Source organism: Mobula birostris, chromosome 31 (assembly GCF_030028105.1).
Source record: "Mobula birostris isolate sMobBir1 chromosome 31, sMobBir1.hap1, whole genome shotgun sequence".
Lineage (NCBI taxonomy): Eukaryota > Metazoa > Chordata > Chondrichthyes > Myliobatiformes > Myliobatidae > Mobula > Mobula birostris.
The window spans coordinates 18769296-18797236 of NC_092400.1; the positions used below are offsets into that span (position 1 = coordinate 18769296).

Genomic DNA, 27941 nt, shown 5'->3' on the forward strand with positions numbered 1-27941 from the left:
TAGAAAATCACTGTACCTGTGACAACAATAAACCAATTACAATATAATTTATGAAGCAGGGAGATGTACCTTTATTTCCTGTATTAGAACATAAAAACATGGGAAATTACTTTACTTTGAACTTTGAACAAATCTCTGAGCACAATATTGTAAGTACGCAATTTGGTTAAAGTGAAACGGCTTTGTGAAAATCTATCTAATTGTTGCCACTATCAATCTATCAGAACTGTCACAGCAACTGTCTACTTGCCAAATGTCAACAAAACCACTTATCTGTTGCTCAAGACCACACTCTAGAGGCACTGGAAAGACCACCCTCAGAACTAATCAAAATAGGACATACATGGTAAATGGTAGGGCATTAAGGAATGCTTTAGAACAGAGGGATCTAGGAATAATGGTGCATAGTTCCCTGAAGATGGAATCTCATGTGGATAGGGTGGTGAAGAAAGCTTTTGGTTTGCTGGCCTTTATTAATCAGAGCATTGAGTATAGAAGTTGGGATGTAATGTTGGATTTGTATAAGGCATTGGTAAGGCCAAATCTGGAGTATTGTGTACAGTTCTGGTCACCGAATTATAGGAAAGATGTCAATAAAATTGAGAGAGTACAGAGGAGGTTTACTAAAATGTTGCCTGGGTTTCATCTCCTAAGTTACAGAGAAAGGTTGAACAAGTTGGGTCCTTATTCTTTGGAGCGTAGAAGGTTGAGGGGGGACTTGATAGAGGTGCTTAAAGTTATGAAGGGGATTGATAGAGTTGACGTGGTCAGACTTTTTCCATTGAGAGTGGGGAAGATTCAAACAAGAGGACATAGGTTGAGGATTAGAGAACTAAAGTTTAGGGGTAACATGAGGGAGAACTTCTTTACTCAGAGTGCGGTAGCTGTGTGGAATGAGCTTCCAGCAGAAGTGGTTGAGGCAGGTTCGATGTTGTCGTTTAAAGTTAAATTGGATAGATATATGGACAGGAAAGGAATGCAGGGTTATGGGCTGAGTGCAGGTCAGTAGGACTAGGATAGGGTAAGAGTTCGGCACGGACTAGAAGGGCCGAGATGGCCTGTTTCTGTGCTGTAATTGTTATATGGTTATATAGTACTTGGAAGACTACAGATTAGTTTCATGAACAAAACAATGCCTGTGGTAGAGGTAGAGAGCTGAGATAAATTTGCCTGTTTGTGACTAACTCTAGGAGCTGATTTTTAGCAGCTGCTGAGGACATTGACAATACCTTGGAGACTGTGCCTCTACCTACATTTGCTGAATGGTCATGTACATATCCTGTTCAGAATTCAAAGTCAACTCACTTTAAAGTTCAAAGTAAATTTATTTTCTTGCAAGCATTTACAGGAAAATCAAGAAATACAATAGATTTTATTGAAAAATACTGTATACCCAACAAAGACTGACAAACTGCAGAAGTGAGTCTTAGTCAACAGCTTGTCAAAGTTTCCAGTGTTACAGCCTTGTCACAATGCAGCAGGAAGCTGAATATAACATCCTTTCGGTAGCATGTATCTTCAAATCGAGCTCTACTAATACTGGGCACCGTGCAAGCTGCTCTTGGTCTGCCTTTGAGCAATAGCAGACTGTCTTGGTCTGCTAGTGAGCACCAAGCCTCTCTTGGTCTGCCACTGGCACCGTGCAAGCTTCTCTTTGTCTGCCATTGGCACTGTGCAAGCTTCTCTTGGTCTGCCATGGGCACCGTGCAAGCTTCTCTTTGTCTGCCATTGGGTACAATGCAAGACTTCCTTGATCTGCCATTGAACACTGTGCAAGCTTCTCTTGGTCTGCCACTGGCACCGGGCAAGCTTCTCTTCGTCTGCCACTGGCACCGTGCAAGCTTCTCTTGGGTCTACCATTGGGCACCATGCAAGCTTCGCTTGCATCTGCCATTGGGCACCATGCAAGCTTCTCTTGGTCTGCCATGGGCACCATGCAAGCTTCTCTTGGGTCTACCATTGGGCACCATGCAAGCTTCTCTTGGGTCTGCCATTGGGCACCATGCAAGCTTCTCTTGGGTCTACCATTGGGCACCATGGAAGCTTCGCTTGCATCTGCCATTGGGCACCGTGCAAGCTTCTCTTGGGTCTACCATTGGGCACCATGCAAGCTTCTCTTGGGTCTACCATTGGGCACCATGCAAGCTTCTCTTGGGTCTGCCATTGGGCACCATGCAAGCTTCTCTTGGGTCTACCATTGGGCACCATGGAAGCTTCGCTTGCATCTGCCATTGGGCACCGTGCAAGCTTCTCTTGGGTCTACCATTGGGCACCATGCAAGCTTCTCTTGGTCTACCATTGGACACCGTGCAAGCTTCTCTTGGTCTGCCAGGTTGAAACACACAGTGAGATGTGTCATTTAAGTGATTGACCGTCACAGTCTGAGGATGCGCTGGGGGCACCATGCTTCCAGTGCCAAGATGGCATGCCCTCAGCTCACTAACCTGAACCTATAAGATTTTGGAATGTGGGTGGGGGGGGGGGGAGGCCGGACCGCCCAGAGGGAACCCATGTGCTCATGGGGAGGCGTCCAGGTTCCTTGCAGGAGACAGGAGATGAACCCCGATCGCTGCTGTGATAGATCTTTGTGCTAAATGTTATACTCCCAATCTTGTACATACAGCATTCTGAGATCTGACGGATGAGTGATAACCCCAGTTCTATCTCCACCATCTCTGCTCATGATCGTTGACCTGTAACACTACATTTCACATTCTGTTGCTTTTGCCTTTGTACTACCACAACGTAGCTATCTTTGGAATGATCTGCATTTCCTATTAGAACAGAAATGAGGAGGAATTTCTTTAGCCAGAGGGTGGTAAATCTGCCAAAATCTTTGCCACAGACAGCTGTGGAGAGCAAGTCATTGGGTAGATTTAAGAACCTAAGTTGATAGGTTCTTGATTAATCAAGGCATCAAAGGATACTGGGAGAAGGCAGGAGAAATGGGGTTAAGAGGGACAATGAGTCAGCCATGATGAAATGGGTGAGCAGATTTGATGGGCCAAATGGCCTAATTCTGCTCCTGTATCTTGTGGTCTTGTATTATGTTGAATTTTGTGCATGGCAGTTTAGATCACAAAGAAATAAAACAATTAAAATCAAAATCACAAAAGGTCACTCACGCATTTCTACAGATGTACCTTGTAGTGCATTCTAACTGGTTGCCTCACTGTCTGGTACGGAGGTGGGGGGGGGGGCGGCCACGGCACAGAATCAGGAAAAAGCGGCGGAAAGTTGTAAACTCAACCAGCTTCATCATTCCCACCAGCCTTCCCAGCAACCAGGACACCTTCAACAGGGGATGCCTCTAAAAGGTGGCATTCATCATTAAGGACCCCCATCACCCACGGCGTGCCCTCTTCTCATTGCTAACATCAAGGAGGAGGTACAGGAGCCTGAACATACACACACTCAATGTTTCAGGAATGGTTTCTTCCTCTCTGAATGGGCAATGATCACACGAACACTACTTGAGTATTTTTTCCTGCTGTTTTTGCACTACTTATAATTTTTATGTACTCTGTACTTATACTAATTAATAGTTATTATTATTATGTATTGCATTGTACTGCTGCCACAAAACAACTTAATTTCACAACATATGCCAGTGATGTTAACCCTGATTCTGATGGCATTCACAAGAATAGTACCAGGAATGGGCTGTGGAGGGAGTTCTAGCTATGAAACGAGTCCAGTGGAAATTGCTTCCCCATAAAGCAGGGACGAATAAGGGGAAATTTAGTCAGGGTGTTAAAAATATGCTGCACAGATGTTACCAGATCACCTGAAGTGTTCCAAATTTTCTGTGCACAATCTGTTCTTTCTGTGGTTTAACTTCAACTCAAAGAAGAATACACTTGCAACAGAGGGATTACCATGAAGATTCTCCGCACTGACTCATGGGAAAAGGTTCATCATGACAAATAATTTTATCAGTCTTTTTAAAAAAAAAAAATTCCCGGGGACTTCTGACCATTGTTAACATCGGTTTCATTTTCTATTTGGAAAGGAACAGTTTGGAATTGACGTTGTTAATTTGTGACACTAGTCTCTAGTTTTAAAATGCAGTTACCATTCAGCAGACACCCTTTCCCTGTCACTCTATTCAATTTGTATCTTTTTTTAAAGTCAATGCAGGATGCTACAACACGTCTTTTTTTCTGCCCTCCACAGCTGTCTGTGGCAATGATTTAGGCAGATTTACCACCCTCTGGCTAAAGGAAAAGAATGCTAGAACACTTCTAAAGAGCAAATGCTCATTGTGATTGTGGGGCATACTTACAGCAGCAATTTCAATCATTTATTAATTCAATGTGATTCTCCAATTTATTGAACTCATAATACCATCAGTACTATTATAAACCATAGGACTGAGAAAGGTGTATACCAAAATGCCACTGTTGACTTACTGTTGTCTTTTAATTTACTGTTGGGCTTTTTTTCACTGCCTCTTTCAGATTTTGAACTCCTGTCATCTTTTTTCTTTGCACTTTTTCCTCTTTTGGTCTCCTGAAAAGGAAAATGCAGCTTTGTAAAACCAAAGTTTCAGCCATTTTTTTTCTTGTTTTTTTTTGTCCAGATCAATGTCAGTAACATTTTGTTAAAACTAGTTCAAAACAATGTGAACCATGACAATCTTTAAATAAGGCAGACTGAATTAGGTGACAGAGACATGGATTGACAACTAATTGGAAGGGCTCAATCTTTCTCTCACCCTCTCTCTTTCCCCCTCTCTCCCTCCCCCCCTCTCCCTCTCTCTCCCTCCCTCCTGCCCTCTCCCTGGCTTTCTGACTCTCTTTCTGTCTCTTTCTCTTTCACTTCCTCTCTCTCTCTCTTCCGTGTGTGTCTCTTACATTTTTCCTCTCCCACGATTTTTCTCTTTCTCTCACACACCCATTTCTCTGACTCTCTCTCTCTCTCTCACACATTCCCTCACTCCTTCTGTTCACCTCAGTGCTAAAAGAGGGGCAATTATCTTGCCAGGATGGTCCGTTCACCTCGGTGCTAAAAGAGGGGCAATTATCTTGCCAGGCTGGTCCGTTCACCTCGGTGCTAAAAGAGGGGCAATCATCTTGCCAGGATGGTCCGTTCACCTCGGTGCTAAAAGAGGGGCAATCATCTTGCCAGGATGGTCCGTTCACCTCGGTGCTAAGAGAGGGGCAATCATCTTGCCAGGATGGTCCGTTCACCTCGGTGCTAAGAGAGGGGCAATCATCTTGCCAGGATGGTCCGTTCACCTCGGTGCTAAGAGAGGGGCAATCATCTTGCCAGGATGGTCCGTTCACCTCGGTGCTAAAAGAGGGGCAATCATCTTGCCAGGCTGGTCCGTTCACCTCGGTGCTAAAAGAGGGGCAATCATCTTGCCAGGCTGGTCCGTTCACCTCGGTGCTAAAAGAGGGGCAATCATCTTGCCAGGATGGTCCGTTCACCTCGGTGCTAAAAGAGGGGCAATCATCTTGCCAGGATGATCCGTTCACCTCGGTGCTAAAAGAGGGGCAATCATCTTGCCAGGATGGTCCGTTCACCTCGGTGCTAAAAGAGGGGCAATCATCTTGCCAGGATGGTCCGTTCACCTCGGTGCTAAAAGAGGGGCAATCATCTTGCCAGGATGGTCCGTTCACCTCGGTGCTAAAAGAGGGGCAATTATCCTGCCAGGATGGTCCGTTCACCTCGGTGCTAAAAGAGGGGCAATCATCTTGCCAGGATGGTCCGTGCACCGCGGTGCTAAAAGAGGGGCAATCATCTTGCCAGGATGGTCCGTTCACCTCGGTGCTAAAAGAGGGGCAATCATCTTGCCAGGATGGTCCGTGCACCGCGGTGCTAAAAGAGGGGCAATCATCTTGCCAGGATGGTATGGTGTTGCAAATACAATGCAAGTTCCTAGAATCGGAGTGGCAAATCTTTTTGAGAATGTGTGCCCAGATTGGTGGTTTATCTCATTTTTCCATGGTAATTTGGAGCAGAGATTAGCATTGATTAATAGATAGGTAGATAGATAGATAGATAGATACTTTATTGATCCGGAGGGAAACTGTGTTTTGTTATAGCCGCACCAGCCAAGAATAGAGCGTAAATATAGCAATACAAAAACCCCCAACAATCAAACAACAAAATGCAAACTATGCCAGATGGAAAATAAGTCCAGGACCAGTCTATTAGCTCAGGGTATCTGACCCTCCACAGGAGGAGCTGCAAGTTTGATGGCCACAGGCAGGAACGACCTCCCATGCCATCCAGTGTTGTATCTCGGTGGAATATGGCCAAAGTTCAACAGTAAAAAGTTCAATATCCGGTCTACAAACACGTTCCTTGATCGTAATATGACCCGGATTGCACCATCTGCTGTTAACCAGAACAGTAAGCACCCAACTCCTTTACGCTTACCGCTCTCAGTGCACCTCCGGTCAGTCCGAACGGTCTGGAAGCCGACCATGGAAACGTTTTGATCGGGTATGTCCTCATGCAGCCCCATTCCAGTAAAACACATAACACTGCACTCCTGAAATGTTCTCTGACGCCTGGCTAGCGCTGTGAACTCGTCCATTTCATTACCCACCATTAATGGATTAGCAACAAAGATTATGGTCATTTTCTGCGACAACATCTCGCCGCTCTTGAGTTATGAAAAAAACATTGGCAGCTTCATTTGCCAGTAAAGATAATCATAGTGTAGCATTTTAACTTTGGTTGTGTTTCAAGGAATTGAAGAGCAGCCCAGCAAGCTGTGTTGCAACAAAATTATCGCATTGTGCGCTCTTGGGCATGCGTGCCATGGGTTCGCCAACCCTATCTGAGCGTCTATGGCGAGTTCCTACTTCGTGAAAGAAATGTCATTAGGAATGCAGCCACATATCTGATGATCCCTGGTGAAGGAAAAGGATCATACTGGATCTCAAGGTTCCTTGCTGATACTTTTCTTCGAAATATTTATTTATTTAGAGTTACAGCTTGGCAACAGGCCCTTCTGGCCAGAGGAACCAGTGCCTCCCAATTACGCCCATGTGACCAATGGGATGTTGGAGGAAACCAGGATACCCAGAGGAAACCTACATGGTCACAGCGAGAATGGACAAACACCTTAGAGTGGACAAACATCATTCGTAAGGCCAGTGATGTTGTGGGGATGGAACTGGACTCTCTCATGGTGGTGTCTGAAAAGAGGATGCTGTCCAAGTTGCATGCCATCTTGGACAATGTCTCCCATCCACTACATAATGTACTGGTTGGGCACAGGAGTACATTCAGCCAGAGACTCATTCCACCGAGATGCAACACAGAGTGTCACAGGAAGTCATTCCTGCCTGTGGCCATCAAACTTTACAACTCCTCCCTTGGAGGGTCAGACACCCTGAGCCAATAGGCTGGTCCTGGACTTATTTCCTGGCATAATTTACATATTACTATTTAACTATTTATGGTTTTATTACTATTTATTATTTATGGTGCAACTGTAACGAAAACCAATTTCCCCCAGGATCAATAAAGTATGACAATGACTATGACCAGAGACTGCAACGGGAACTGAACCTGAGTCACTGTGCATCTGTGCTGCCCATAAATATAAAACCTAGCCATTAGTTCCACAGGCTTTAGGATAATGTGTCATGCTAATTAGCTATAATAGGAATATCATGTTCAATATGTTTCCAACCTTGGAGTTGATAGCAACACACACAAGATGCTGGAGGAACTCAGCAGGTCAGGCAGCATCTAGGGAAATGAATGAACAGTCGACGATCCTCAGGACCAGAAAGGAAGGGGGAAGGTGCCAGAATAAAAAGGTGGGGAGAGGGGAAGATGGATAGCTAGAAGGTGAGAGGTGAAGCCAGGTGGGTGGGAAAGGTGAAGGGCTGGACAGGGAGGAGTCTGATAGGAGAGGAGAGTGGGACAGGGGAGAAAGGGAAGGAGGATGGACCCAGGGGCAGTTGATAAGCAGGTGAGGCCAGAGCGGGGAATAGAAGAAGAGGGGAAGGAGCGGGAATTTTAAGGAAAAATCATTATTCATGCTATCAGCTTGGAGGCTACACAAACACAATATAAAATGTTGCTCCTCCACCCTGAGGGTGGCCTCATTGTTGGAACACCAACATGTTGGAACGGGAATGGAAATTAAAATATCTGGCCACCAGAAAGTTCCACTTTTGGTGGATTCACCATTATGCCACGATATGCTGAACTTCCAATATCTTCAATAAAGCAGATAGTGAGTGAAGTGTGTCTTGTAATGATTCTCTAGAATTTACAGGGCATAATACATGCTTAACCAAAGTGTTTCAGTTATCTAGAGGGCAGCTGTTAAGCACTTCCATTTATAAAAAGGCTACCTTTTCATGGCATTAAACATGGTTACACAATAAGTGAGCTGTTTAACTAAATCAGGTTACAGTATTTGTACATTACCTTAATATCTGGAGTTGGTGGCTTTGGCTTTGGTTCATTTTCAGGAACTCCTAAATCACAAACCATCTCAAGCAAATGGTTTCCCATTAGAATGGAGTTCAGATTGACATGGCACGTCCCCAGTATTCGCTCAATGGGTGCATCGCTTTGAAATATAGAAGGCTGTTTCTTTAAATCCTTGGCATTGTCTTTACCCTTCTTGTCCTTGGCACTGTCGTTGCCCTTTTTGTCCTTGGCACTGTCTTTGCCATTCTTGTCCTTGGTGCTGTCTTTGGTCTTGTCCTTGGCGCTATTTTTACCTCCCTAATTACTCCTCAACAAATATACATTTTGCTCAGATCAACATTGGAAAACACAAAAAAGTGACAGACATCTCCTATTTAATGAATGGCCAATTTGGTATGGTATGCGCATATGTTAACTGATACCTGCCTGCCCACAATAGACATCCAAGGGTCTTTACACAGTCCAAAATATTGGTCCCCATATTTAGTTCTATAAAAGATTTTGCTAAATTCGAAATCTGCCATAGTTGGATGCATCAGCAAGGGAGATGAGGCTGGGTACAGGGCTATGGTAGGAAACTTTGTCACATGGTGTGAGCAGAATTATCTGCAGCTTAATGTAAAAAAGACTAAGGAGTTGGTGGTAGACCTGAGGAGAGCTAAGGTACCGGTGAAACCTGTTTCCATCCAGGGGGCCAGTGTGGACATGGTGGAGGATTACAAATACCTGGGGATATGAATTGACAATAAACTGGACTGGTCAAAGAACACTGAGGCTGTCTACAAGAAGGGTCAGAGCCATCTCTATTTCCTGAGGATACTGAGGTCCTTTAACATCTGCCGGACGATGCCGAGGATGTTCTACGAGTCTGTGGTAGCCAGTGCTATCATGTTTGCTGTTGTGTACTGGGGCAGCAGGCTGAGGGTAGCAGACACCAACAGAATCAACAAACTCATTCGTAAGGCCAGTGATGTTGTGGGGATGGAACTGGACTCTCTGACAGTGGTGTCTGAAAAGAGGATGCTGTCCAAGCTGCATGCCATCTTGGACAATGAATCCCATCCACTACATAACGTACTGGTTAGGCACAGGAGTACATTCAGCCAGAGACTCATTCCACCGAGATGCAACACTGAGCGTCATAGGAAGTCATTCCTGCCTGTGGCCATCAAATCTTACAACTCCTCCCTTGGAGGGTCAGACACCCTGAGCCAACAGGCTGGTCCTGGACTTATTTTCTGGCATAACTTACATATTTACATATTACTATTTAACTATTTATGGTTTTATTACTATTTAATTATTTATGGTGCAACTGTAACAAAACCAATTTCCCCGGGATCAATAAAGTATGACTATGACTATTATAAATGGGGAACTATCTTCACCTTTCATATTTTGGATGAAAGTTAGGCCGTGGCCACACGGGCTCTCTCAGGCAGATGTATATATTGAAGGGATGTATATATCTCCGAGCATATATTGAAGGGAAGCCAGGAGTGAGTTACTTCTAGGGTCATGATTCAGCCAACATGACAAATGTAGATGTAAACACAAAATAATCTGCAAATGCAGGGATCAAAGCAACACTCACAACACGCTGGAGGAACTCAGCAGGTCGGGCAGCATCGGTGGAAACGATGAGTCGACGTTTCGGGCTGGAACCCTTCGTCAGGACTGTAGGGGGAAGGGGCAGAGGCCCTATAAAGAAGGTGGGGGGAGGGTGGGAAGGAGAAGGCTGGTAGGTTCCAGGTGAAAAACCAGCAAGGGGAAAGATAATGGGGTGGGGGAGGGGAGGCAGGGAGGGGATAGGCAGGAAAGGTGAAGAAGGAATAGGGGAAAACACAATGGGTAGTAGAAAGAGGCGGAACCAAGAGGGAGGTGATAGGCAGCTGGGGGAGGGGGCAGAGTGAAATAGGGATAGAGGAAGGGAGGGGGAGGGAATTACTGGAAGTTGGAGAATGCTATGTTCATATCAAGGGGTTGGAGACTACTTTTCAGGACTGTAGAGGGAAGGGTTGGAGACTACTTTTCAGGACCTTAGAGGGAAGGGGCAGAGGCTCCTTGGTATGAACATAGAATTCTCCAACTTCCAGTAATTCCCCCCCCTCCCTTCCTCTACCCCTATTTCACTCTGCCCCCTCCCCCAGCTGCCTATCACCTCCCTCTTGGTTCCACCTCTTTCTACTTCCCATTGTGTTTTCTCCTATTCCTTCTTCACCTTTCCTGCCTATCTCCTCCCTGCCTCCCCTCCCCCACCCCATTATCTTTCCCCTTGCTGGTTTTTCACCTGGAGCCTACCAGCCTTCTCCTTCCCACCCTCCCCCCACCTTCTTTATAGGGCCTCTGCCCCTTCCCTCTTCAGTCCTGACGAAGGGTTCCAGCCCGAAACGTCGACTCATTGTTTCCACCGATGCTGCCCGACCTGCTGAGTTCCTCCAGTGTGTTGTGAGTGCTGCTTTGGCAAATGTAGATGGTCTGGTCCATACCATTTGCTTTGTTTGCTTTGGCAAACCCATTTACAACAGTCAACAGAGACTGTATTTGAATAGAATGGTAGATTTCTGAAGGGCTGGTGCTCCCAGCCTTTTTTTTGATGCCCTGGGCCAACAGCAGCAAGCAAAAGGCCTGTCGACCCCAGCTTGGGAACCCCTGAGAGAGGGTGACCGGAAACAATGAGAAGTGCCACAAAAATGCAAATCTTTTCACTTTTGACATTTAACCCCAGACTGAGCCATTTACTTCAGTTTGGGTTCCTTTGACCTCATCTGGTAGAAGAAATGAGATCTGTTAACAGGTCTCAGGGTGGGAGTGGGGGGGATCTCTAATTTATTCCGTGGTTATGTGTTTTCATTAGTTACCACCTTTGCAGACTCTTGTCCTTTCCCTTTCTCTTTTGTGGGAGCTTCCGAAGTTTCCAATGTCTCGACTGGCCATGAAAGGATCTACAGAACAAAGGAGCTTTCTCTAAATCAAATGCTAAGTGTCCAATCCAAGGAGCTAGAACAGTCGAACAGCAAACTGTACTTTGAGGATTAGCGGAAATTTAAAGGCATTTAAAGGCATCCAATAGTGGATGTTGGAACTCTGAAAGAGAAATAGAAAATGCTGAGAATATTCAAGAAGTCAGTTCTATAGAAAAAAGAACATGGAACTGTAGAGCTCAGAAACAGACCCTTTGACCCACAATGTTGGGCCGACCAGATAAACATTAAATTTTTTAAAAACTCTAAAACTGAATCCCTCTTACCTCCACAATGTCCATATCCCTTCATCTTCCTGATATTCATGTGCCTATCTAAGTGGCTCTTAAAAGCCTCTAATGTATTTGCCTCTACCGCTGTACCAGACAGCACATTCCAGGCATTCACCTCTCTCTGAGTAAAACAACTTACCCTCGCATCCCCTTTGAACCTCCCCCCGGGTCTTTCATTGGCTCTCCTCCATTATGTCCTGTTTAAGTTTAGAGAAAATACCAAGTCGGACATTTCATACATCCTTTAAATTTGAGCAAATATGGCGACCTTTTATCCAATATTTTCATTTAATTTGATTTATTACTCTTTCAATCTTTTTATTCCAAAGTTTTAGATTTGATCAGAAAGTCTTTCTTCCTTTCATTTTTGGTCGTATCCTCAAAATGGACTGCCCAGTCCCCTTTTCTTTGTTTTGTTTTTTTATATAATGTAGTGGGTTTTTTTTCTTTTCATTTAAAACCCAATGTCTTTTCCTTTCTCTTCATGAACTGGTAAGAGGAGAATTGTTATTTTCATTTTTTGTAAATTATGTATTTTATACTAGTTTAACAATATCTATGAGTTTGACAATGTCTATCTTAATCTTGGTTTATATTGTTACTGATATATATATTTGAACTAATTCTCCTCTTGATTGTATTTATGCTTTTTTTAAATCAATAAAAAGATTAATAAAGAAAGAAGGAACCTCCCCCCTCTCACCTTCAATGCATGCTCTCTGGTATTAGACATTTCTACCTGTCTACTCTGTCTGCGCCTCTCATAATCTTATAAACCTCTGTTAGATCTCCTCTCGGCCTCCTCAGTGCCAAAAGAAACAACCCAAGTTTATCCAGCCTCTCTTGATAGCACATGATAGCATCCTGGTAAACCTCTTCTACACCCTCTCCAAAGCCTCAACATCCTTTTGATGGTGTGGCAACCCGAATTGTATGTAATACTCCAGATGTGGCCTAACCAGAGTTCTATAAAGTTGCAACATAATCCCTTGACTTTTGAACTCAACGGCTTGACCAATAAAAGCTAGCATTCCATAAGCCTTCTTATCCACTGTATCAACCTATGTTGCCACTTTCATGCAGCTATGAACTTGGACCCCAAGATCTCAATTCTCAGCAACACCATTAAATGGGTCTTCAACCTGAAACTTTCACACTTTCTTCCTACAAATGTTGTCTGACTTGCTTAGTTTCCCAGTATTTTCTGTTTCTACAAACGTATTTAAATGTTATTTCAATTACTGCTTAATTTTATCAATGTGCACAAGTATTTTTATAACTTAAGCTAACGTCTGATCTGGAGAATGTTCTTCAGCCCAATTAAAAAAAACTATTTTGGCAAGAGCCATCTCCCCATTCTCCCCTGTTCAATATCTAATTTTTCTTCCTCCTTATCTGTATCATTCACCTCTCTCTAAAATTTATCATATCTGAATTTGGAAGACTGGCCTTGGGGTCTGGAGTTGGCACCAAAGCCCCAGCCAATGTGATGGAGCCCAGATCCCAGATTCAAATGAATTTAATGCACAAAATCCTCTGGAAACCTCTGACATGTAACTCCCAGAAGGAAAGGAATTCCTTTCTTTACCCACAAAGGACAACTCCTTTCCTCCTCAGCTGCTGTTTGACCCACAGAATTTCTCCAGGAGATTGTCACATCCCTAGTTTAACCAGCTCTGAAAACTGTCAGAATGTTTGATGTTCTGAAAGTCTCTGATGTTCATAAATAAATGTTAAAAGTAAATTTAATTCATAAGCAATACATATAATTATCAACATTTAAAACACTAAAAGTACATATTTAAAATATTTCCATTTTCTCTGTGCAGGTCTGCAAATTTTATTGAAGTCAATAATCTTGTTGATTCTGTGCCAGGTATAGACTGGTGCAGAACCCAAGAGAAGATTCTACACAGACTCTACACAGAGTCTGGAATCAGAGCCCAGACAGGAAGTAGCCTGTGGATCTCAGCCAGAAAGTTTGAAATGTGCCTTATGAAATTCACAATATCTATGCCAAATTCCGTTGGCAGAGAAAGTCACAAAGAGTTTCGGCCTTAGATTACATGTGAAGAAGTTGAAATAAAATGTAAAATTGTTCTCAAAAAGTCATCATTACAGTGAGCATAGCAGCATTATAGCAACCTATGACCAGAAGCAAAAGATTACCTTTTCTCCGATGACATTTATTGTCAGACCTTTTTGGAGCAATTTCTTCAGTGCTTTCAGATTAACCACATTGAAATCCTTGGTGTAGTTATACACAATTGGATCTGCCCAGGGCTTCAGAGGTACCTTGTGAGTAAGCACTGAGGAGCAAAATCAAATTTAAAATCTCTTTAATCCTAATGGGAAGATCACGTTTCTTTACCTCACACACTTATTTTACATAGAGCTGCATGATTTAACAAGTCTTTTGTCTCTGAACACTTCTTGATGATTCCCAATTTTGACAAACTTTCGAATGCTTAATTTGTTATGTGGGAAAATGAAGAGAACCACAGTGGGTCTAATGGTAAAGTGTTTTTCCAACTCTCTCACGTTGTTTAAGGCAGTGGTTCAGCTGAACATAGACTCTGTCTGTGCTGGATCCATTTTTTCACCTAGTTTCCACAGACCTTACCAAAATCTATTAACTGCTCAGTGTGGATATTTTAAGGGTAGTTTCAAACTCCTTAAGTACTTATACCGATGAGTCAGCAATGCTTCCATGAAGCAAACAGTGTTGCAGAACTCTCAGGGCTTTTTAAAACGAACCCATAAATCACCCCAGGGTTAAATAAAATGCCTGAATCCTTCCCTGATTTTATACTTTCATTATTTTATTTAGAGATACAACACGGGACAGTCCCCTTCCAGCCCACTGAGCAGCACTGTCCAACAACCCACCAATTTAACCCTAGCTTAATCACAGGACAATTTACAATGACCAATTAACCTACTAACTGGTACGTCTTTGAACTGTGGGAGGAACCCAGAGCATCATACAAACTTTCTTACAGAGATGGCCAGAACTGAACTCCCAACTCCGAACTCCGACCACCCCCCCACCCCATGAGCAGTCATAGTGCCCCGCTAACCACTGGGCGGCTGTGGCCCCCTGTGTTTTGAGAGTTCAGAAGCAGTAATTTAACAGAATTCATTTTACCGTCCTGAGATGGTTCCTGTGCTGTTAGGAGAGAGCCAGTGACAGGGCCAGGAGTTGTGGATGTGGAAACTCTGCCAGTCTCACCAGGCATTTCACTGGAGGAATTTTCACCTTGCTTGCATGGAAAAAATAGGAAGAGGCTGGCTATTATAACCAAATGTAAAGAACAGTTATGAACTGTTACAATCACAAATACAATATTGTTTGAATGACAAATTCCCTGATTCTACTGCCCCTAGTTCCGTCGCTGTCATGTTGAGTCTCTCTTCAGTGTAAACACCCACCCAACCCATGATATATCCATCTTATCTTTCTCATTTCACAATGACAAAATGTGCAAAGGGAAAATCTTTCAGTTCGTCAGCTGTATAAATTGGATTATATACAGAATGCAACACCTTAATCCTTATATGATCAAAGTTCAAAATAAATTTATTATCATTTTCTTGCAGGCATTCACAGTAAATACAAGAGCTATGATGGCGCTTGACAGCGATTTCTCCGAGCTCATCTGCAGAAACAGCTTAACTTCTACCTTTAAAGTCCCCCTTTTTCCTTTTCAAGGTGGCTGGGGATCTGTCGAAGACCCTGACCTAGAGGCTACATTCAAACTTCGGTCTTTGCGGCGATGGGACCCATGCCCGAGGTTCACCGACCAGCCGTTTTTCAATATTACGGCCTTGAAGGTGAGCGTGCCTTTGGGGTGCTGAGGCTTTGCAGCCCTGGGGATAAGCCAATACTATGCCAGTGCCACCAACTGAACCTGGAACAGCAGATCAGCTGTCAGGAGCTCTGTACTCGGATCGTGCTCACTCTCTCTTTCTCTTGTTAGAGGGAGAGAGTTTGTTGCTGATTCTCGAGACGGAGAACTCAGGGGGAAAAAAAGTAACACGGCAGAGTTTAACTTTGGAAATCAGCGAGCTGTTTGTCTTTGTTGGTCTCCCCTCTCACTGTGAAAGGGTGACACCTCTCTCCCTTTATTAGGGAGAGAGAGAGAGCCTGTGGCAAGTCGAATTGTCAGGTGAACGATTAGTTTTTGTTGTACTGCTGATCTTCAGGGCTTTGCCGTTGCTTGCTTGGTAGGTAGAGGGTGCTGATGCTTTTATTTTGCTGAAGTAATTGGGGGAGGGTCGTTGCTTTGCTGCTGCTTGCCCGTGGGAGGGGGGAGTAGGGGACTTTGGGATTCTAATTTCTTACTGTCACTCATTCTTTGGGGCACTCTTCTGATTTTGTGAATGTCTGTGAAGAACAAGAATTTCAGGTTGTCTATTGTATACATTCTCTGATATTAAATGGAATTATTGAACGATTGAAACACATTAGAATCAGCAAAAGACCACACCAACAGGGTGGACAACCAGTTTGCAAAAGACAACAAACTGTGCAAATACAAATGGAAAGAGAAAAGAAATAATAATGATAATAATAATATTACAGGAAAAACAAGCAAGAACAATTTATTTAATAGATAACAGCCATTCCAAACACACGTGACATACAGAAATCAATAAGTGAAAAACACCAGAAATATGCTGAATTAGTGGAGGAAATTGAAAGACTATGGAAAATGAACAGGATACACATTGTTCCGATAGTAATATCTACAACTGCTGTCATCCCAAAGTCACTACACAATGGCATTAAACAATTAGGGCTACACAGTAATATCTATGTAAATCTTCAGAAAGCCACAATACTAAACACCATTTCAGAATAGTCTGAAAGTTCCTAGCAATTGAGAAATGAGTGTGCTTGGCTATGCCCATACCTCAGATTATTAGATTAGATTAGATTTCGAGGACACGCAGTCATCTTTTATTGTCATTTAGTAATGCAAGCATTAAGAAATGATACAATATTCCTCCGGTGTGAAATCACAGAAACACAAGACAGACCAAGACTGAAAAACTGACAAAAACCACATAATTATAACATATAGTTACAACAGTGCAAGCAATACTGTAACTTGATGAAGAACAGGCCATGGGCACGGTAAAAAATAAGTTCAAAGTCTCTCGAAAGTCCCACATCTCATGCAGACGGGAGAAGGAAGAAAACTCTCTCTGCCATGAGTCTCCAGCGCCGCAAACTTGCCGATGCAGCATCCTGGAAGCACCCGACCACAGTCCGACTCTGAGTCGTCCGAAAACTTTGAGCCTCCGACCAGCCCTCTAACACCGAGCATCGAGCACCATCTCTGCTGAGCGCTTTGACCCCAGCCCCGGCTGCCGGCAACAGGCAAAGCCGAGGATTTGGGGCCTTCCCTCCGGAGATTCTTGATTGCACAGTAGCAGCAGCAGCAAACTGGGCATTTCAGAAGTTTCTCCAGATGTTCCTCCATGCTTCTCACATCTGTCTCCATCAAATCAGAATTGTGCATGGCCCCTATTTAACAAATATGATATCATTTCACCGGAGAGGCCGCGCACGCTTCTACCAGCTTGAGCTGAGAAAAATATGTAATAATAATGAATGAATGAATGAACGAATAAATAAATAAATAAATAAGCAATTAATATTGAGACCATGAGACAAAGAGATCTTGAAACTGAATCCCTAAGTTGTGGGAGCAGTTCAGTGATGGAGCAAGTGAACTTATTCCCTCGGGCTCAAAAGCTTGGTGGTCGAGGGCGAAATGACTGTTCCTGAACCTGGTGGTGTGAGTCCTGAGGCTCCTGTACCTTCTTCCTGATGGCAGCAGTGAGAAGAGAGGATGGCCTGGTTGGTGGACTCCCCTGATAATGGATGTTGCTTTCCTGGGATAACATTTCCTGTAGATCTGCTCAATGGTGGGGAGGGCTTTACCTGTGATGGACTGGGGCTATAGCCACTGCTTTTTGTCGGATCTGCTGTTCAAGGGCATTGGTGTTTTTATAGCAGGTTCTGATGTAGCCAATCAATATACTTTCCACCACACATGTATCGATGTCTGTCAAAGTCTTAGACGTCATGCCAAATCTTCGCAAACTTCTAAAGAAGTAGCAGCACCAGTGTGTTTTCTCGTACTTGCACTTACGTGCTGACCCCAGGACAGCTCACCTGAAATGATATCACTGAGGAATTTACAATTGCTGACTCCCTCGACCTCTGATCCTCCAGTGAGGACTGGGTCATGAACTCTTGATTTCCTCCTTCTGAAGTCAATAAGGCAATAAGTCTTGCTGACATTGAGTAAGAGGCTGTTGCCATTGTGGCACCACTTGGCCAGATTCTAAATCTCCTCCAGGTTGAGTCGGTGGTGAAGAAGGTGAATGCAATGTTGGCATTCATTTCCAGAGGAATAGAGTACAGGAGCAGGGATGTGATGTTGAGGCTCTATAAGGCGCTGGTAAGACCTCACTTGGAGTACCGTGGGCAGTTTTGGTCTCCTTATTTAAGAAAGGATGTGCTGACGTTGGAGAGGGTACAGAGAAGATTCACTAGAATGATTCCGGGAATGAGAGGGTTAACATATGAGGAATGTTTGTCCGCTCTTGGACTGTATTGAGGCTAAGGTTATTGATTGGTTTCGAGGGGATGATGGTGTTGAATGTTGAGCTGTAGTCGATAAAGAGCATCCTGAATGTGTGCATCTTTGCTGCCCAGATGTTCCAGGATTGAGTGAAGATCCAATGAGCTGGCATGGATCCGTTCCTCTAGCCCGCAAGTTGAAGCAGATCCACGTCGCTTCTCTGGCTGGACTTAATATGTTTCATCACCAGCCTTTCAAAACACTTCATCACTGTGGACGCAAGTGCTATCAGGTGATAGTCATTTAGACAGGTTATCGTGTTCTCCTTCGGCACTGGTACGATTGAAGCCTGCTTGAAGCAGGTGGGTACCTCACGTTGCCAAGGTGAGAGGTTAAAGATTTTAGTGAACTCTCCAGCCAATTGATCAGCACAGGAATTTAGAACATCTGGGACAGATGTTTCTTGTGGGTTCACCCTCCCGAAGGCTGCTTGCCCGTCGGCCTCAGAGACCGAAATCAGAGGATCCTTGGGGGCTGTGGGAGTTCGTGAAGGTTCCTCTGTGTTTTGACGGCCAAAGCGAGCATAGAAGGCATTGAGCTCATCTGGAAGCAAAGCCCTGTTGTCACCTATGTTGATCGATAAGTGGTGATAGCATTCAAGTGCCCCCCCCCCCACAACTGTTGAGCATCCTTTGTTGATTCAAGTTTAGTCTGGAATTGCCACTTCGCCCGTGAGATGGCTTTCCGGAGGTCAGATTTGAATGCCTCTGACCTGTCCCTCAGCAGTTTGCGGATCTCGTGGTTCATCCAGGGCTTCTGATTGGTTGGGAGGACCCTCAATGTCTTTTTCTGAGGACACAACTGTTTCATAAAGTCCATGACAACCATTCGTTCAGATCCACAGATGAGGCCTTGAACACGGCCCAGTCCACTGTCCCAGCAGGGTGTAGACCGGTTATGGATATGATAACTGGTCCATAGAGAGATAAAAGGCAGATGGATTTTAATCCAAACAAGTATGAAGTGTGGCACTTTTGTAAGGGGAAATTATACAGGTAATGGCAGGAACCTTAATAGCATTGGTGTACAGAGGGATCTTGAGATCCTTAAAAGTGGCCACACAAGTAGACAGGATGGTAAAGAATGTACGTGGCACGCTTGCCTTCATTGGTCATGGCATGGGGTATGAGTCAGGAAGTCACGTTGCCGCTGTACAAAACTTTGGTAAGGTTTCTCTTGCAGTATTGTGTTAATTCTGGTAGTTCCATTACAGGAAGGACATGGAGGCTTTGGAAAGGATATAAGGGAGGTTGACTAGGATGCTGCTGGACTAGAGGGAATAAGGAGAGGCTGGACAAACTAGGGTTGTTTTCTCGGGAGTGTTGAAGGCTGAGGAGAGACATGATAGAAGTTTATAAAAGACATAGATAGGGTACAGTCAGAATCTTTTTCCTAGGGTAGAGATGTCAAATACTGGGGAAACTATATTTCTTTTCAAATATTTTTATTGTTATATTATACAAAAGAAATAACATGAGTACATTGAAGTAACAACACTTATAATGTCTCAAAAAAGACATGATCTTAAAGATTGAAAAAAAATTTGTGATAACAAAAAAAACCTACTAAGCAGAAAAATGAGGGAAAAAAAAGAACCCATTAGGTGTACAACCCCGGAGCCATGCGTCTTACGAAAAGCTTCTAAAAATAAATATCAAACTGCCAGCAAGAAAAGAAAATATACCAAAAAATTTACAATTAGATCGTGGAAAAAAATTTACCAATTAGCTCAAATGTTAATTACGAACAAATGAGCCCCATCTTTTCTCAAATTCAAATAAAGGTTCAAAGGTTCGACTTCTAATTTTCTCCAAACTAAGACATAGCATCACTTGAGAGAACCATTGTGACAAAGTGGGAGCCGATGTATCCTTCCACTTCAACAAAATGGCCGTCCTAGCTATCAATGTGACAAATGCAATAACATGTTGGTCAGACACAGAAATACCATGAATATTTTGAGGAATTATTCCAAAAAGGCCAATTAACTTATTAGGTTGTAGATTAATTTTAAGTGCTTTAGAAATTGTTGAAAAAAACGACTTCCAGAACTATTCCAATATAGAACAAGACCAAAACATATGTGTCAGTGTAGCTATCTCAGTTTTACATCTATCACAATGACTATCAACATTAGAAAAGATCTTAGAAAGTCTCTCCTTCATCAAATGATAATGATGTACAATTTTAAATTGAATCAATGAATGGCTAGCACAAATTGAAGAAGAGTTAACCAACTTCAAAATCCGCATCCAATCCTCCGTCATAAAAGTCAAATTGAGTTCCTTTTCCCAATCCTGTTTAATCTTAGATAAAGGACGCTTATCCCATTGTAATAATAAATTATAAATTCTTCCAATAGAACCCTTGATCAAAGGATTCGTACTCATATTAGTATCCAACAGGTCAGCCTCCAATATGTAAGGAAAATTACTTAAATATTTTTGTAAAAAATGTCTAACTTAAAGGTATTGCAGAAAGTGTGAGTATGAAAGAGAATATTTATCAATTAAATGTCAAAAGACATCAATCTATCTTCTTTAAATAAATTCAAAAAAGAATTAATACCTTTATTTTTCCAAAGTAAAAAAATTGAATCACTCAAAGAAGGCTTAAAAAAGTAATTTTGATAAATTAAACTACAAAGTTTAAATTTTTTAAGATTAAAAAAATTGCAGAACTGGAGCCAAATTTGTAAAGAATACTTAATCATAGGATATAGGTTTAAATGAACAACTTTAGCTAATTGTATAGGTAAAGCAGCTCCCAATGACGAGGTTAAATAAAATTGTTTTACAACTTTCATTTCCAGGTCTACCCAAATTGGCCAATCACTTTTATCAACCCAATATAACCAAAAAGACATGTATCGCACATTAACAGCCCAATAATACAGTCCTAGATTAGGCAAAGCAAGACCTCCCTCCTTTTTCAATTTTTGTAAGTGACATTTACCAATTCTTGGTCTTTTATTATTCCAAATAAAAGATAAAATAATAGAATCAATCCGATCAAAAAACTTCCTAGTCAAAAAAACGGGAATATTCTGAAATAAATATAAAAATTTTGGTAAAATCATCATTTTAACTATATGAATATGACCAACAAGTGAAAATGTAAGTGGACTCCATCTACTAAATAAATAATTCATAGAGTCTACTAAAGGAACAAAATTGGCTTTATAAAGATCCTTTTATTTTTTAGTAATTACAATACCTAAATATCTAAAAGAATCCATGACTTTAAAAGGAGTATTATCATGTATAGAGACAGAATCATTTAAAGGAAACAATTCACAGGGGAAACTATATTTAAGGTGAGAGAGGGGAGGTTTAAACTCTGAGTTTTTTTTTTAACAGAGTGACAGCCTGGGATGGATTTCCTGTAGTAGTGATGGAAGTAGGTGCAACAGTCGTATAAAAGACACTTTCACTGTAGGTAGGTAGGTACATGAACATAGAGAAAATGGAGGGAAACGGATCATGCGGAGGCAGGAGAGAACTCATTTAATTTTGACTGAGCATTTGGCACAGATGTCATAGGCTGAATGAAGTGCCTGTTCCAGTGAAACTCTGCTATGTTTTATGGACTCTGTCTATACTCCCTGCTGTATCTGTTAAGCAACCAGCATAATTAAAGACCCCAGCCATCCTCCAAATTCTCTGTTATAATGAAAAATGAAATCCAAAGAGCTGACTGCCACTCACCTTTTTATCATGTGTTGTCTCGGTACTTATCTCAAAACCTTGTGAATCTTCAAGAAAGTCGTATGTTACAAAGTAATTCCTGGTGATAATTGGGAATTCTGGCAACTCCTCCAGGGGATCAATGGGATTGGGAATGCCCGTTACACTTCTCACACTTATTGTTGCCCGAGTAAGATTAACAGCAAATTCTAGAGTAGGACATAAATTGGATCAAACGGGAGAATTCAAAGGTGAAGGCTTGACTCACTTTGCTATTATATAGACAAATATAAACAGAATATTAAATGAACATTTAATACTTTACTAACTAAAGTGACAGAAGTTTTGGGGTCTGAAGGAAATACAGGTTTCCCCCGCCATCCGAAGGTAGGGCGTTCCTATGAAACGGTTCTTAAGCCAAAATTTCGTAAAGCGAAGAAGCAATTACCATTTATTTATATGGGAAAATTTTGTGAGTGTTCGCAGACCCAAAAATAACCTACCAAATCATGCCAAATAACACATAAAACATAAAATAGCAGTAACATATAGTAAAAGCAGGAATGATATGATAAATACACAGCCTATATAAAGTAGAAATACTTTCCCACAATCATTACTGCACTGTTCTCCGTAGCGAAAATCTCGCGCAAGCGCCGTTGGCAGAAAATCTCACGCAAGCGCTGTTGGCAGAAAATCTCACGCAAGCGCTGTTGGCAAAAACACAGCGCAAGCGCTCTCCAGTAACCTTTAAGCTATGAAGCTGCCAAATCATACCAAATAACACCTAAAAATACACAGCCGATATAAAATAGAAATAATGTATGTACAGTGTAGTATCACTTACTGGAATTGGGACAGCGCCGAGCACGCTGATAATGGTGTGTTAGACTGAGTCGGAGTTTGGGTGGTGCAGTAGCCCCCACCCTCCAGGCCGCCGACCGATACATTACCGCGAAGCATGCAGCGGTGCAGCGGTAGCTGGGAGGCACACAGCACATCTTTAAGAAAAAAGCCGAAATAAACATGCTAATTAATTAGGTGCCGCCCGACACGTAAATGTTGGCGCAGATCAGAGGCGATTGCCGATTGCGTCGTCTATGATCTGGGCCAACAATTACGTGTCGGGCAGCACCTAATTAATTAGCATGTTTATTTCGGCTTTTTTCTTAAAGATGTGCTGTGTGCCTCCCAGTTACCGCTGCATTCTCCACGAATCAGTACAGTATCTGTCCGCGGCCTGGGTGTTGGGGTGGTGGGACACTGGGGTGTCATCTCGTCATCTGTTTCCATTAGGGCAGGCAGCTCATCTTCTCCTACGACTGCCTGCCTCGATGTCGAAGGTCGAGGTTCGTGGTCTACTGTGGCTGATGTGGAAGGCTTGCTTGACTGCTGAGCCTCGCGCATTTTTCTATCATACAGTTCTTTGTAAGGACTCAAACCATCTTGCAAACATCCCCTAAACCTACGTACCCTTTCAAAATTAAAGTCGTACTTTATCATTGCAGTGAAAATCTCACGTAGTTGCTTCACTTTTGCTACTGCATTCGTTTTTGATTGTTATCCTTTCCTCTTCCAATTGCATCAGCTCTTCATCTATCAGTTCTTGGTCATGGGATGCCAAAACCTCTTCAACATCATCTTCGTCAGCTTCCACAAGCCAAACTCACTTAGTCCTTACTTCATTCACCACGGCCGAAGTGCTTAATTATGTCTAGTTTTATGCTAAGTGTAACACCCTTACGAGCTCTTTTAGGCTTTTCCAACACTATAGAACTCATCTTGCAAACAACTGCTCACAGGCACGTGTTTAAGCAATGCCGGCGAGAATGCCGTTCCGAATCCGGGGGAGAGCGGCTGCCTTTTATCGCGCGCTGATTTTTTTCGCGCACTGAATTCTTTTCATAACAGTGAAAATACCTTCTGAAAGCGAAAACAGGGTACTAATGTAGGTCTTTCATAACAGTGAGGTTTCGTAAAGCGAACGTTCAAAAAGCAGGGGACACCTGTAGTAGATTGATGTTTTAATTTGGAATTTGACCTAAATATTGCCCTGATGAAACTCTTATTCAAATATAGATTGGATATTGATGTACTTCTGTAATTTATAGCCACATACAATGACAACATAATTCCTTGTCATGGGGAGAGGATGGGTAATTTCCTTGTTAATCAGTTTTGGAAACTGCACAGCAGTGCTTATAATAGGCCATTTAACGTTATGTTTCCCCACTCACTTCCTTTTTGAAGTGATAACTTCATTTTGTTCAGTTTTATTTATTTTCTTTTTGCTTCCTGAGTAGGTTTGGTGTGCTATTTATCATAAGCTCAAACATGCCCAGATCTGCTTTCAATAAGCACTGTACATTTCTACATGGTCTCCTTCTTCTTCCGCCTGTCACCCCTGCTGGGACCTTGGCCGCGAACAGCAGCTCACCAGAGTCCTTTATCCTGGACCAGTAGAAGGTTGATTGGCCCTGTGGTTTCCTCTTTCACCACTCGGCTTCACAAGTCTTCTAGGGACACGGTCTTCAGAGCTTCTGTTAGTGTTTCTGTGGCTCTGGATTTTATGGAATAAAGTTGCTAGCTCTATACTCAATCCTCCTTCCTTCACAGCTGGGCTTGGGACCATCCATGGCTGAGTTATTTCTATACAGTGCATTTCTTTGTTGGGCCTTATAGAATGTTCTCAAACTGCTTGAGAGATTCAAGGAAAAAATGTCCATTTCAAATTTCCACATTATTATTTTAACTCTCACAGATAATGAACTTCCTGAACCTGATAAAGTCGCCACTGAGTGTACTGTCCGTTCGTTGTCTTACTGCTGTAGCCCGTCCACTTCAAGGTTCAACATGTTGTGCATTCAGAGGTGCTCTTCTGCACATCACTGTTGTAATGTGGTTATTTGAGTTAATGTCGCCTTTTCAGCTTGAGTCAATCTGGCCATTCTCTTCTGACCTCTTTCACTCACAGGCACTTTTGCCTACAGAACTGCCGTTGGCTGGATTTATTTTTTGTTTGTTTTAACGTACCATTCTCTGTAAGTTCTCAGGACTTCTGTGCACGAAAATTTCAGAAGGTCAGCAGTTTCCAAAACACTCAAACCACCCCGTCCGACACCAGCAATCATTCCGTGGTCAAAGTCACATCTCTTCCCCATTCTGATGTTTGGTCGGAACAACAGCTGAACCTCTTGACCATGCCTGCATGCTTTTGTGCATTGAGTTGCTGCCACATGATTGGCTGATTAGATATTTGCATTAACGAGCAGGTGTGCAGGAGTATGTAATAGAGTGGTCACTGAGTGCATTTGCCCCATTGATATAAGTTATTGAATGGCTTCCTAGTGTCATAAGATGTACCCTTGACCTCAGAATTTACCTCATTATGATCTTACACTGCATGTTGACCTGCATTGCACTTCCTCTGTAGCTGTTGCACTTTATTCAGTGTTATACTATTGTTTTACCTTGTTCTACCTCAATTCACTGTGATTTGATCTGTATGCAAGACAAGCTTTATATAGCTTCTCAGTACATGTAACAATAATAAACCAGTTCCAATATATTAATCACAGCACTCCAATAGTTAAGCAAAGGCTGATAGAAACAGATACTCAGATATTAATTTGATAATTTTGTTCCTCGCTATAAACATTTTTGTTGCAATCTCTCTAGGGAACTATTTACAGACATTGGATTTCCTCATTGTGGAATTGTCTCAATGTTCATCTGATCTTTACAATGCACAGAAATCCTCCTATGATCTTATCTTGGGGTTGGCTGTCAATTGACACCCTAAGTAACCATAATCCACCTCAGTCATTGCACTTGGTTGAGTTGTGTCACCGCAAATATTAGATGACTCTGCCAATCTGATCTTAATCAAGCCCACTCAATGGAAATAAACTTTCGTTTATACAGGAAGGCACGTTGATTGATTGATTAATTGATTGATTGAGATTAGGCCCTTCTGGCCCCTCAAGGCCTACCGCCCAGCAACCCACAATTTAACCCTAGCCTAATCACCAGACAATTTACGATGATTTATTAATTTGCTAACTGATACATCTTTGGGCTATGGCTGGCAGCAAACAAGAACAAACAAGCTTTGACAGGATGGATTCAAGTCACAAATCCATTTTACACCCCAAGCAGTATTATTCCTGCTTTTTTAAATTCTTGCAATATTTAAATATTTAAATCAGTGGGTTAAATAGCATGAAAGTAATGCCAATGAGAAACCAAATTCATTTTATGGACTGTAAAACTTTATTCTTAAGTTAAATGCAGATCAGTAACGAATGTCAACTAGAATATTAAGTAGCACAAATATTAGCTTCAAGACAATTTGTGCAACACCGCATTGGTTAAGTTTTAGAAATAAAAGAAGTTCTCAATACATGGTCAGTAAAGACTTATTGACTTGAAACACTTACCTTCATATTTTGACAAGTGCTTAAAAATATGTCTTTCATCTGTGGTTATCAACACATCATCCAGGGCAGTAAGGGTTTTCAATGTGTCAATAATATAACCCCGGTAATTGGGAAGAAGGGCGATTGGATTTCCCAGGAGGATAAGGTTCTTCAGTTTCGGCAGCATAGTAAGATGAGCCACAATATCCAGCAAATTCACAAAGTCATTAAAACTCAAGTCAAGCGATATTAGATTGGGCCTGTTTTCCAAATGATTAAAAAAAAGCACATGTTATAGAATTTAACTTAAAACTCAAGATTTAATTTTTTTCTTCTTTAAGTGTTATAGTACATGAACCCCAGGGCAATCATGAAACTACCCTCAAAATTTCAGACAGACGAAACTTTGAATGTTATCAGAAATATTTCAAACTATTCAACTAATCTTTTGCCAAAATATCCTCAGAGTAGAATCATTTATAAGGGGGCATAAAATTTCCTGTTATAGTTTATGTATAACAGTTTCCCTACCGTCATTAACTACAGATTTGGTCAATCGTTGGTAACGTCTATGTGGCATGTACTTATGTGATGTGGATAAACGGGAAAGAGTGCAGGAAAAAGTTACAAGAAAGTTGACAAGATGAGAGGGTCTAATTTATAGGCCAGGCTTGATCCTCATACCTTGAAATGTATAAGAATGAGGAGCGAACTTGCAGAAAGGTTTAGAATTCTGAGGTGCTTGGAGATGCAGGGTAGGGAGTCCAGAACCAGATGGCATAGATTTAGGGTGAGAAATATTTACAAGGGACCAGAGGAGCAACTTCTTCATGTTGAGGTTGGCGAGTATATGAACTGAGCTGCCAGAGGAGATTCTGAAGAAGAGTCAGTAGAAGTATTTAAGAAGCACTTGGAGGGGCGGAGCTTAGAGAGAATTGCTGATGTGTTAGTAATAAATATTGTTCCATAAAAATGTTGCTGATCAACGAGAACTGAGGATCTTGGGTTGCTGGTGATTTTCTTGGAATAATAACCAGGGGAAACTGGATGGTGGCTCACCGTTCACCGCTACTCAGATCTTCAGTAATGTCGAGTTTCAATCCAGTTCTTAACAATATGTTCCTAAAATGCAGGCGTGTTGTTAATTTGACATTTGTGTAATCTCACAGGGAAATGAGTGGCTTATGCAGGAGCTGGAGGAAATGTGTGGTGGGCTTGGAACCATTGATGAGACAGAGTGAAGATAAGAGACACAAGAGGTTCTGCAGATGCTGGAAGATAACAGCATTGTTAATTTTTTGAGGATCCTTATCAGACAACTGGAAATTTTAGAAGTTCTATTTTTAAATAAGGAGCTGAACACCAAGTGTTTCTATTAATTAACTCATGTTTCAATATGACATCAGAATCAGGTTTAATATCATCAGCATATGTCAATGAAATTTGTTAACTCTGCGGCAGCAAAAAAATACTCACTGGGGATTTCAGTATGCTGGTAGATTGGGAAAATCAA

General features: G+C 42.2%; 1 protein-coding gene across 4 annotated transcripts in view; it reads right to left on the reverse strand.

Annotated features, from left to right (window-relative positions):
* The window catches only part of LOC140190962 (leucine-rich repeat-containing protein 43-like), a 71206-nt gene that overhangs the window by 31834 nt on the left and 11431 nt on the right, over nucleotides 1-27941 (reverse strand). For 3 of the 4 annotated variants that reach the window (XR_011883727.1, XM_072247969.1, XM_072247968.1), the window contains exons 4-10: nucleotides 26450-26688; nucleotides 22032-22219; nucleotides 14814-14928; nucleotides 13835-13974; nucleotides 11274-11354; nucleotides 8404-8706; nucleotides 4413-4512 (exon numbers count right to left, since the gene is read on the reverse strand). Coding sequence is in view for 3 of the 4 variants with exons in the window: in XM_072247969.1 (XP_072104070.1) it covers nucleotides 4413-4512; nucleotides 8404-8706; nucleotides 11274-11354; nucleotides 13835-13974; nucleotides 14814-14928; nucleotides 22032-22219; nucleotides 26450-26688 (1166 nt within the window). In the remaining variant the exon portion in view is untranslated. The remainder of the gene's footprint in view (nucleotides 1-4412; nucleotides 4513-8403; nucleotides 8707-11273; nucleotides 11355-13834; nucleotides 13975-14813; nucleotides 14929-22031; nucleotides 22220-26449; nucleotides 26689-27941) is intronic. The other variant, XM_072247970.1, reaches the window with a different exon arrangement.